Raw genomic sequence first — 12,722 nt, 5'->3', positions numbered from 1 at the left:
GAGCCGCCGCCAGGCCCCGCCCCTCCCCACCTGCCCTGGGAGAGCAGTCACCCCCTCCCCAGCATTGCCCAGCACCCCTCTTCTTCCTTATAGATCCCCTCAACAACAACAAAAGTCTCTAAAGCTCCAGCTACCCAGGAAATATAAAATTCGAACTTTCTGGGAATGACGTCAGGGATGACAACTCTCCGCTGCTTGAATATTTGCTTTGTTTTATTCAAACGCCAGAGGTGAAGTACAAACTGTAGATACACAGCATTTTGTTTCCTTAAAAACAGTTCTTGGTTACATAATTCCAAACAACTTTCAAAACTAAGTTGTTGAACAGTTTTCACCTAAAATGATGGTTTTTTCGATCCATTTTAAAAAAGGATTTGAATTAAAGGAGTCAGAAGTAAAAGCGGTTATATTTGTTTTCACTCTACAAAAAGGAAAGTGAGGATGCAGTTACAGATAGTTCACCACAGATTCCCATTTGGAGGGGACTAAGCTTCTCCTAGAAATATCCTCAACTCCAAAGGCAGTTTTTTCTGAACCATTAGTGGGTCAGTGAACCTGAAAAAAAACTGAAATCCTAAGGGAAGTATCTGTTGCATCTGGCTACAGCTGCATGTCACACTGCTTCTAGGTAAGAACACAAGTATTACATAAAATTTACCTGACAAAATAGGGTCAACGCATCTGCAGTATCTTTTCCTGTCCTAAAGCATCCACTAGACTGAAAAGAATGATGAAAGTTTTATTTAAATAGCATGAATTTTTAGAAAAAAGGGTCAGTAAAACTTAAGTCCACGTATCACCGAAGGACAACACAAAGTTGTAAGCAATGATTTTAATTCCTGAAACAAATCAAAAACATACAGGTCCTTTAGTGTTTTTACAAAGACTTTCCTAAAGGATTGAATTAATTTTGGTGTAGAACAGAAGAGGGAGGATTGCTTTGCTGCAAGACTAAAAATCAAAGACAAAACTACAAGACGCAATACTAGCATTTGAGCTTATAACTTAAAAAGCACTGTGTCACATGAACAGCCACTACTGATTACATCAAAAATATTATACATTTACTTCTTTCATCTCTTAACATTATAAGATAGGTTGGGCAAGTATCTGGCACCAAAAAATTGATGCATGATAGTTCCAATATGTTAAACAAAATGTACTATATTAGAACATTAATATTCAAAAATTTATGTTGACTTCTCATCCAAATTCAGATGGCTTACCGCTTCCTAGAAATCCTGTTTATCCTTCTGGAAAAATTAGCAAATTACTGACTTCACCTTCTTTCACAGTATCCAAGGTGACTGAAACTTACTCCTAATGGAGAGGTGAAGGAAAGGATATTATTTGATATTGCATTCAAATTACTGTAACAAACTAGCATCTCATTTTAGCAAAATCTCCCAGCAGTATCATAAAGTGTGTCCCAGCTTTTCCAAAATCCTGTTGCAAGGGCTTCCTCCCCCACCAATGTAACAAGTCACTCCAGCACCCATCGGGTTTCAAACACCAGCAGAAATCTAACACTGACCTGAACGTAACCCTCCGTGAGTCATATCAAGAGCTAATAGTTTATTCACCCTCTACTAATTATTAATTTTGATTTCCCATTTGCAGAGTAATATCATTGTAAAATCTAACTATTGGCAGCATCTGCATTGCTGTTTTAGTTTCTAGAAAGAGCAATCCAGGTGCTGCTGTATTTGCTATACATTTTAATTGAACAAGTGTAATATACAATTCATATTTGAACATTATGCCATCCAAGTCCACACAATGTCCATCAAATAAATCAATGCGATGTTGCGATAAAATACACGATCTGATCTATCTAATAAAGTTCCTCATCATGTATCATATCCGAGATAGATCCAATGCCTTTAGTATCGGACTGAAGGCAGACGCAATCGTAAGGAAGTAACCAAGTGCACTTTCTGCGAGCGAGCACACTGACGGTATTCAATGGTTTGCAGCATCTGCTTGTCGAGGCCAGCCTTCTTCCTCAACTCCAGAATCATATTCTTCTTCAGATGAATCTTTAGTGGGAGCCCTAAAATTAAAATGAACTGATCAGATACTTTAGAAATTGGGGAAAAGAACAGAGACATTTTCCACAACTTCTGGTAAACATGCCACCTGCGAAGTGTCCCAATGACAAAATGTTCTGACAAGCATCCATCTGCTAAACGACCTTCCTATCTGAAAATGGTGCTGATTTACACTACTACTAGTATGCAGTCTCATTACTGAAAATCAAAAGGCTATTGAATTCAGTTAGAGTCGTTTGATTTAATCAGTAAATTTAATATTTCCAGCAAACATGAATGCTGCTGCTCTACAAAATCACTTAAAGCAACCATCAGTGTAAGCATACTTTCCACTCCAACCATCCCCTCTGAGACACTAGGCGTGCCGAGCCAAGCTTCAGCACAGACATAGATGAATACAAAGCACGTACCTCAGCGGAGAAAGTCACTCAAAAAAGTTGTCAGGGATAGAAACCAACCCAGAGTTCCTAAATTTCAGACCTGTGTTTTAAACCTGACCCATTCTCTCTCAACTCCATCCTGTGGGCACTAAAATTAAGAATTTTTTTTTTTTTTTTTTTTTTAAAATCCAGATTTGTCCAGTGTTCCACCACATCATTAATGTTGTAAAGATTGTACTATGGTAAACTGATTATTTTAACAAGAGTTCAGCAAATCAATAGATGTGCCTTTGTGGCTCTGCGCTGCTGTGAGAGCAATGGAAAAGAAAACAAAAGCAGCCTGGAGCTTGCATAAAAGCCCCCCACCTCAGTGGTAGAAACTAGGAGGGGGAAACAAAAAGTTCTGTTTCAGAAATTTCAGTATAGTCACAATTAAACTTCAGATTTTTACTGTTAACTTGTGATGCTTATGATTTATTTCTATTTCTACAGGTAATACACAGACACACACAAAAGGCTTAAAATAACTTCATATATAAGTTTATTTTTGAATTTCTATTTAAAAACTAAAGCCATACAAACCCAAAGTCTCTAGGACAGAACAGGCACTAATTCAGTTGTGTACAATATACAGAGAATTGGATCCTTTTCAGGTTGTGTGCCTGCTTTTGTGTTTATACACTTGTTCCTATAGCAAACATCAGAATACCTGTCTAGCTGCATTACTCGTCTGTTCCAATACTTCCGTTACGGTTTTACCTAATGTATCCTGGCTCTTTTTTGCCTTCTACAACATCTTTGTCAACTTCCACACATACAATGTCAGAATTGGGCACTTCAAACATGGGCTCCAGCAACAGCTTTTCCTACAAGAAAATAGAGGGGGGAAAAAAAAATTTTCTGTATGCCCTCTTCTATGTAATAATATGGTTAGCAAGTGATTTTCAGAGTGAAAGGTTTTTTTCGGAAGAACTCTGAACACTCGAAGTTTTAGAAAGAGACTTATCGTATCCATATAAGACCCAGAACCAGAGGTTTTGCATGAAAATTGTCATGATCAGGTCTACACAAGAACACTGGTAGCTCCCTTTACTCAATGTGACACTTGATTTACTCACCATTATAGATCGAAGACCTCTTGCACCAGTTTTTCTGTCCAGGGCCAGTCTGGCTATAGCCTTCAATGCATCTTCAGTTACATTTAATTCACACTACATAAAAAAAAAATAGTAAGTTTAGTTAATGATTTCATTTATAGCTCAACAGTTTGTTGAGTGTGACAGTGCAAGCATTACTGAAAATAACAAACAGTAGCGATTTACTTGTTACAGACCGGAACACTTAGCATTTAAGCTATATATAAAGCTTCAGCTACACTGCATATTTGACTAACTAGCATTGACTATGTCCCTTTAGGTGCAACTACTACAAGTACCTCTAGAGTACGTGAAGTGGCTCTTGATGTCTTTTAGACAAGGTCACGGATGTTCATTTGAACGTTAATGGGAAACGCAGTTCAACTACTTCCAGATTACTTGCCCTATAAGAACAGTTATCCAATCTAAAGCAGCGAGGTTTTAATGAGGTAGCTTGTTTTCCAGAGTGAGGAGGTGCACATGTGGGGGGAAGAAGTGATTTCAATTGATATTTTAGATTACTTTAATACTGTGTTTATAAACAAGAATATTGAAGAGTTGTCAAAAATTCAAACCTTATCCATGCTGAATAGTGCCTGGTATTGAGGAACCACAGCATTTCGTGGCTCAGTAAGAATCCGTACAAGGGTTTTCTCATCGAGGCTGTGCAGAGGAACCACAACAGGCAAACGTCCCACAAACTCAGGAATCATGCCAAACTCAATGAGATCTCTGGCTTCCACATGACGCAGCAAGCGATCTTTTTCTTCAATATCTTCATGTGGATCGGATTCTCCACTTATATTTGCAAGATCAGCTGCTGCTGCAGCCCTTCTGCCTTTTCCCATATTAGATGGTGTCCCAAATCCTAGATACTGCAAAACAAATGTGTTAGGCTCACAGAACTATAATAGTTAAGCTTTCTTTATGTAACTAAATCATGTTCCATGTGCATAACAAAAATCTGGAGTGACTGATTATGTCATTACATATCAATTCAAGCTCAAGAAATTATAGTAAAATTGGATACCTTGCACACAATCAATCTCTTATAACATTTAATTCCCTCAGTAAGGTATCAACACATCAGACTGAATAAGAGTAAGTTTTTCTTAAACTAAAAAAAAGGTTAGTAATGGGTCCTGGTAAGTTTACAAATACCAGTGACACTAAAAAGGGCTCTTCAGAAGTGAAGCAAATGCATATTTGCTTGCATGAAAAGCTACGTAAATTATCATAAACAGTAAATTGGATTTCAGTCACTCCCCTGTTAGGAACAGAGTGCACATTTTGTCAGAAAGCTGCAGTCAGAAGAACTCTGTTCCTAGACATTAACACACAAAACAGTAAAATTCAGTAAGCAACTGAAAGAAATCCTATTATAATTGCTAGAACCGTTTCACATACTCTGTTTTTAACAAACACAGGACATGACACCAACATAAAAAGTTTACCACTTAAGTATGGACAGCAAGTCTTCTACCAACGGCTTTCAATCTTTTTCTCCCCCTCCTATTTTTTTCCTATTTGCATATACTAAGAATTTATCTGTGGAAGCAGAGACCACTGCAAGCTACCTAACCCTGCTAACCATAGGCTTGTCCTTTGCCACCTTTCTTAGGCTTGACCTCAGGTTCCCAGGTAACAGATGGAAAACCACTGCTCCACAAACAAAATGTAGTGGGTTTACAAATATGGCAAGACCTTAGGAGTCAGTACTGTGAACAGTAATTAAGATAACAATTTTTTCAGTTCAAATACAGCCTGATGCACTCACTTTTTCATTTTTCCTCCTGCTGATAATTCTGTCAAGACCATTAAAAGCACCAGAAGCTACGAAGAGGATGTTTGTTGTGTCAACCTGTACTGTTTCTCCACGTAGTTTACGAGAATTCTTTTCTGGAACATTTACTATTGTGCCTTCTAGTAATTTTAACAAGCCCTAAGAAAGAAAGAAGAAATAAGCAATATAAAATTCCACTGTGTAGCATCATATAAGAAGGCTCACCATACTTACTTACTCTAAGTAAGATGTATTTACATTTTTTAATCCCTTATGCCTTTATAGTAACAGTAAGTGCCTAAAGAAATCAGTTCTCCATACGAGACGAACAATCCCATTCAAGGATAGACAAAAATCTATCTTTAATGTGACTTCCATGCACATTATGAGCTGCACTTAGTAATGAGTTGCTTTAAGAGTTTTGTCAAAACGGAAAATGTTATCTATTCTTGCCTACATTATGCAACTTGCTATCTGAATGCTGCAAAGATGTTTTTCAATTAAAACATTTCTATGAAGCAGTCTCAAGTTGCTTTTCAGATTTTTTTTCTCGAATGAAAAAGTAAAGACGATGGTTTCAAAGGTTAACAATTAAGGAACTGAAGAACTATGACTATATACTCCCATGCTATTAGACATATGATAGGATGGTATGTAGATTTGATGGGCTGTTTGCTTATGAAGAAAGAGAAAAAAAAAAAAAAGAAAAAAATCACTCTACAGAAGTACTTACTTGTTGAACACCTTCTCCTCCAACATCCCGTAACTGATGAATACCGGGAACGCTGCCAATCTTATCTACTTCATCCAGAAAAACAATTCCTGCAGTTACAGAAAATGGATTTAAGGAAGACTCCACTTCAAGAGAAGCAAAAACTTACAGGGAAGAACATCATTTAAGATAGCAGCAGACTGTTCTACTTCCACACTGTAGATGGCAAAAATGTACACAATCTTGTCCAACTATAAACAAAAGCTGCAAGACATGCTTAGAACTCTTCTCAGGTTTATTATTTCAGATTTAGAGTGTTAAAATTCAGGTACATGCAACAGGAACATTAATTACAGAAATACTGGTGGTCTCAATTTAGAGCACTTAAGCGAGATTAACATAGTCTATGAATGAAGTTCAGGAAACACATTGTAAAAATTTACCTTGCTGAGCTTTTTCTACATTGTAGTTGGCATCTTGCAGGAGTTTCGCAATGACAGATTCAATGTCTTCACCAACATAGCCAGCTTGAGTCAAGGTAGTACAATCACAGATAGCAAAAGGTACATCCAGGCATTTAGCTAGAGTCTGAGCCAGCAAGGTTTTACCTGATAGAATAAAAAACTGCATGTTATAACTTCCATACTTTTCTTTAGAGCACACAAACCCAAGTATTTACCACAGGATCATCACTACCATCATTAGACATTTTGAGTGATGCCAACATGCTCATATATTCACATAAGAATATTTTCCAAGGAAGCCAGTTTTCATAAACAGTGGTTTTTACGTTGGCAAGCTGTATTTCTGAGTTAGACTCATACTACACATTTGAGGCAGCTTGAAATGCATACAGCGTCACAAACAAAATATCACAAGACATAAAAGCTAAAATACATGTACTTGCATAGATTAAAGTTTAAATAAACCGATAGTCCTTTGCAAACACTCAGGGTGCAGTGCAAAGTCCAATTGCTCCTGCTTTGAAGTTGGGGAGAAACAAAATTAAAATATTATTTAGTGAACGTTCTCCCAAATAGTCTGCAAAACACTTATCACTTCAGCACAAACACTCCCACTTCTTATGAACACACAAATATAACTTCTCTTTTAACCTCCCCGTAATTGATCTGTCCCAGAGGTGAAACGACACTAACTTAAGCAACTCAACTTACCATCTAAAGCCGAGAAACTTTAAATGTGTCTTATTTCAGCTTAGTGAAACTTACACATTTTAATCAGTTAGTAAATAATATAGGCATTTGAAGAAGAAGAAAAAAAAAAAAAAAAAGAAAAAAACCTGAGAAAACTACATGACCAGACCTCCTTCCTTTTCAAAGCCATTTAGCTCAGCTTGTTGCCATGGCATGAAAGCACAAAATCCTGGTTCGGAATTCCCAGTTTTAGCTTTTTATACACCAGATGGGAATAAAAGAAGAAAATTACTCATTAACAATAAATTCTAAGAAAACTCTGACACCTATAGAACATGCAGCTGTATACCTGATCCAGTTGGTCCAAGCAGCAAAATATTACTTTTTTCAAGTTTTATGTCATCATTGGGTGAATCTAGTACTTCTCCTCCCCGTTTTTCCTGAGGTATCTGCTGGTTCATTTGTTGCTGCATTGATGCTCCTAAAGCATTACCGTGTGGACTGATTCCAGCAATCTGCAGTAGTTCTGAAGAGAACAACAACAGTACTGTTTGAGCACTGACAAGGTCTGCCGTTACCTTAAATACACAATAAAAGCTTGCTGCTTCTCTTTTGTTCTGCAAACCCATAATTCTATCTGTACAGTAGCTTACAGATAGAACTGCAACAGAAACATGGCACAACTATTACAAAAACAGGAGTTCCAATCATATTTTTACACAAGCATATATTAGCATATATGAAAAGAATTTCCAGTGGTACAGTGGATTATCCAAAAATATTCCTCTACATTAAAAACAAGAGAAATTTTCAGTGCTTACAAATTAACTCATTTTAATTGAATTTTTTTTTTAAATACCTGAGAAGAAATAAACCCAAACTATTGATCTCTATCATAAAAAAAGTACAAGAACTGGTATACTATAACAATTACAAAAGCAATGCACAGGCCTACTCTCAAGACTTAAAGATTTGTCTTAGTTCAGTTGTTACAGGTTTTGTCTCTACACATGGATATGGAGATTGAGCTGGATTTTCTTTTTTCACAGTACTAGTTTTAATTGGCTTGCAGGGTAGAATTTTGAAGATTAAGAAAACTGGTTTGAACAGGTGTAACTGGGATTACAAATTGATCTATACTAGACTAAGGAAGAAGTTCAATAGCCAGTGAGAGTTCTGGCAGACTGAAAACAAACATAAATGACATCAACCAGACCAAAAAAAAAAAAAAAAAAAAAGGAATTCTGAGGTTCAAGGCAACAGTGCCTTTTCAGATTACAAATACTCTGCAGAAAACAGTTGCATAACTTCCTTTATTATCTATCTCACATCATATTCTGTATGGCATTACTAATATAATCACGCCTCAGATCTCAGTTAAAAAAAAATTCCATTTCACTTGGTCTACTGAGAATAATTCTAAGGACAAATAATTGTTTAACCTACTTCATAAAAGGTAATTTTACAATTTACCTGCTTTCCACTTAGAACTAGATAAAGAGTCAAATCCTAGTCACCTTTGTTAAAAACACACTCAATGCCATCAATTAAATTTACTTGCAGAAGAAAAGCAAACAAGATTTTACCCAGCATTTCATACTAACAGTCACTAAAGACTATTCTACATTGACATCAAAAGAGTCAATATTGCAGAGGAGGACATGAGGAGAGAGTTCACTTACTTGTAAATCTGTACTCATCCTCCCGTCTTCTGATTTCTAATTCTAAGAGAGAGGATGAAAACAGTAATAAAAAATAAGTTTATAAAAGCTTATAAATTCTCTACCTCTTGCCCTCTTCTGAATACATCTTATCACTGTGTATGAATGTATTTCTAACAAAAGTCCCCACATGAATTAGTTTTTATTGCTGTCAAAATTAACCCAAAACCCAACTTGCATGCTTTTAAAATGACAGCAAGCTTTCTACTACTTAAAACAGTAACAATCTATTACCTCTGATTAGATTTCCATTTTAAAACCACTTATAGAAGGGGAAAAATGCAATAATAAAATTTTGTTTTGAAAAGACTTCCTTAAACCCTCACATTTATACCCAAGTGTTACAATGTAAGATATCACACGTTTCAAAGTACTATCTGTTATAAACATAGACTGCCAGTCCCTCTGGGGTGTGCACCATCTTATGCTCCTGTGGAGGGTCAGGAACTTCCCGGTGCCAGGTACGCAACTGCTCTCCTACCATTACCAGAGCAGTGCTACTAATGTTTCCCTCTCAGTTAAAGTACTTCTTTAAGTAAATTCGAAAAATAAAGAAGATTTCTGTTTGCTTAGCATGCTATTTTTTGCACGACAGAACAAAACATCTTAAAAAAAAAAGGTATGCTTTGAATCAGAGACAGCAACTTAATCCTACTTCTAAAAATAAATTAGATCAACATAGCTACACACTTAGTCAGTAGCAAAAGTACTGCCAAGAGTAACTCCATCTACACCTGCTAGATATGGAACAATACTATGGTGACCAACATGCTGCCAACAGCAGCAAGTGAGGTCAGAAAGCTAGCTATTCATCAAATTCACTATGCAAAATATTGTCTCCATGATCTGCATTGTTGCTTGCAGATTAAGCATCAGATTTACCATTAAGCAGTAAATGAGATTATAAAGTAAGCCTTCTAAACTTTTCTTTCTAAAGTTAAAGGAAAATACCTAATGACATGCATCAGTAATACAGCAGGCAACACCCATGGAATCATAAACCTTCTGGATTACTTTTAAATAAATCACAGAAGTTCACATACAGTGAAAATTAAATTTAATAGAAATTCCTTTAGCTCATGCCAATTACAGAATATCTAATGTCAAGGTAAAAAACTTTCTCAGGTTTAAGTTAGAGCCCTGAAATGGTAAGTTTTATTTGACCAGAAAAATACCAAATATCATACAAACCTCTCGGTGTTAAAGAAGTCTGCTTTTCAACTTCTGCTTGCTGTCTCAGGTTAGCTGGGATATTATTGTAAATTCTCTTGTAATGATTGTACACAGCAACTGAAAGCACCTTCTTGGCAAAACACTGACCAACAACGTACTTGTCGAGGTAGTTATAAATCTGAAAAACAACTCAATTTTAATAACACTTCTAAACCACCTTGCAGCAAAACAGAAAAAAATAGTATGTTGTGTCAAAGATGGACTTTGATCTAAACTAACCATTACAGAACTGAGAAATATAACCACAAAATCTAAAATACAAAATATATTCCTGTTGATAAGTTTACACAATCTCTTACACAATCATACCGTGTCTGTCAGTTCTCCCCTACTGATATTTAAACCCATTGCCATTTTCACACAAATTTGTAAGAGGAATAGAAATTTCAAGAATATTTAATTCCTTTAAAAAGCCCTATCCAGGAGCCACACACAGCTTCACAAACCATTATAGTCCACTAGGAACTGAGAAACATAATATGCTCCCTCACAATTTGGGAGAGGGAAACCAAATTACTTCAGATGTGTCATGGCTACCAGCTAATCAGCCACAGTTCTCACCCAGAAACAGGCCAAATAAAAGGTTCTGCAGTTACGGAAGGAAGCTGCTAACATAAGGGTGCAGAATACCAGGCCATAGCAGGAAATAAAAGGTACTATTGTTGGTGAGGGTTAAGGTTAGCCTCAGGGTCACAAGCAGAAAATGAAGGCACTGTACTTCAGTCACAAGACAAAGGCAGAGGAAAACAAGCCCAACTACTTTTATTGGATCTACTTCCTTCCTTTATCAGTGCTCTGCTGGGTCACATAGCTCTCAAGGTTTAATCTTGAGCTAATCGTCTTTATTGTTTGTTGCTCTGTCACAGTAGACCGTTACACACCTGATGCAGATTAGGAAGCAAAGCATTTCATCAAGCTGTAATACAAGGAAACACTGGGGTGAAATTAGGAACAGTACCTTTTTCGGTGGAGGCGGTGGCTTCTGCTGGAATGCCAATTTCACAGCTTCTGCTGCTGACTCGGGCTCTTTAATGATGCTCTTTTTTGTGTCTGCCTCTGACAGTACAACAAAAAAATGGTGACACTTTTCACACTTCACGAAACGAGTGGAAGCTGCAGAAAAAGTAAAACAAAACAGTAAGAAGAATTGCTTAGACAGCATTCATTCAGCTGCTCAAGTTTGTCATACACAGGGCAAGCACCTGTAAGACAGCACAGCCACCTCTGTGTTTACACAACACTTCCCCTCCGTTTACCTTAGAAGCTTTAAAAGCAATTATTGGACTATGAAATTTGACACAGGGGGAATACAATTTGCCCAAAAAGTCACAACGCAGGGCAGCAACCAAACAAAGGATTAAAAAGCAAAAGTCTATTTCGTATTCGGTAGCACTACACTCAGAAGAGGAAACTTTGCATCTCAGAGCAATGCAAAATCAATGAGGACTTCTAACTATGCAGGAATTGTTCCTAACTCTCAAATTAGCAGGCAAAAAAAAAAGAATTGTGGTTAGGGACAGACTCCTCTAAAGTGCAGGGAAGCAATCTACAATATCAACCTCAAAGACAGCATGCAGCAGGTTCAGGAAAGGACAGCTGCGGCAGCTCTCAGTCTCTTGCATCCCACTGGCTGTGGAACACTATGGAGCACCCTCGAGTCACTTAGGCCGAGGACACAGAGCGCAGCAGGGTCACACAAAGGGCTCATCCCAACCAGAGGCAGCTGTGGTATGCAACAGATGATCAGGACTTTGATGTTTTGCAAGATCTTTTGCTTATTTATTTTTACTGTCAAGAGTAGAACAAATTTCTTTCAAATTCCAAAAGCCAAACCCTCCTACTGCTGACTTTGTGATCTATGTCTCAAGAAGTCATGTTATCTGCAAAGACTGTCTCAAAAGCCTGCAAACTAGAATGTGCACTACTTTTTTTTTTTCCCCTTTGAAAAAGCAAAGCTGAAATAATCAAAAATAGACAGTAGAGAAGAATACATTTGTAATTCAAAATTGATGTTTTCTGACATTACTACACTATTAAATGCAAATCATATGTAATTTGATTCAGTTCTATTGCACATTTTAGTAAATGTATCAAATTAAAAGCAAAGTAAATGTAGCAGAACAACCACATGAAACACTACAATGTCAACACTTCTGAAATCATAAAGTTTTTAGAAAATAGCTTGAACACTGTAGTACCAGCTGATTTTAATAGCAGCCTCTAGCAACAAACAAGCTGCTTATTTATAACTTGTTGCTCTCTCCCACAGAGCTGGCATCAGCAAAAGAGGAGTGGGTGAGGTTTTTTTAATATTAAACACACCTCACGACTGGATAAGAAAGACCAGCAAATTACTTTAAGAACATAGCACATAATACTGTGACCATCACAGCTTTATTAACTCTACTCCAAAGAAAATTTGTGTAACAGCTGGAAAGATCTCCTGGCAACCTCCCAAATTACTGTTATCTGCCTGATGGGAATGTGATGGAGAACCACTTCCATACACCCAGCCCTCTTACACAAATTTAACTATTATTTAGCAACAATAT

General features: G+C 36.9%; 1 protein-coding gene across 3 annotated transcripts in view; it reads right to left on the bottom strand.

Moving 5' to 3' along the window:
- Positions 1 to 192: 192 nt before the first annotated feature.
- CLPX (caseinolytic mitochondrial matrix peptidase chaperone subunit) overlaps positions 193 to 12,722 on the bottom strand; it is a 17,965-nt gene continuing 5,435 nt past the window's right edge. Inside the window, exons 3-13 of one of the 3 annotated variants that reach the window (XM_009706784.1) lie at positions 11,129 to 11,283; positions 10,129 to 10,288; positions 8,899 to 8,940; positions 7,566 to 7,742; positions 6,506 to 6,670; positions 6,084 to 6,172; positions 5,345 to 5,509; positions 4,143 to 4,442; positions 3,550 to 3,642; positions 3,191 to 3,297; positions 193 to 2,053 (exon numbers count right to left, since the gene is read on the bottom strand). In XM_009706784.1, coding sequence (XP_009705086.1) covers positions 1,963 to 2,053; positions 3,191 to 3,297; positions 3,550 to 3,642; positions 4,143 to 4,442; positions 5,345 to 5,509; positions 6,084 to 6,172; positions 6,506 to 6,670; positions 7,566 to 7,742; positions 8,899 to 8,940; positions 10,129 to 10,288; positions 11,129 to 11,283 — 1,544 coding nt within the window. In that variant the 3' untranslated portion in view covers positions 193 to 1,962. The remainder of the gene's footprint in view (positions 2,054 to 3,190; positions 3,298 to 3,549; positions 3,643 to 4,142; positions 4,443 to 5,344; positions 5,510 to 6,083; positions 6,173 to 6,505; positions 6,671 to 7,565; positions 7,743 to 8,898; positions 8,941 to 10,128; positions 10,289 to 11,128; positions 11,284 to 12,722) is intronic. The other 2 variants (XM_009706786.1, XM_009706785.1) reach the window with 2 other exon arrangements.

The sequence above is a fragment of the Cariama cristata genome, unplaced genomic scaffold (assembly GCF_000690535.1).
Source record: "Cariama cristata isolate BGI_N322 unplaced genomic scaffold, ASM69053v1 scaffold38938, whole genome shotgun sequence".
Lineage (NCBI taxonomy): Eukaryota > Metazoa > Chordata > Aves > Cariamiformes > Cariamidae > Cariama > Cariama cristata.
Note: the sequence above shows the minus strand (reverse complement) of the source record. Positions and strands in the feature narration are given on the sequence as shown.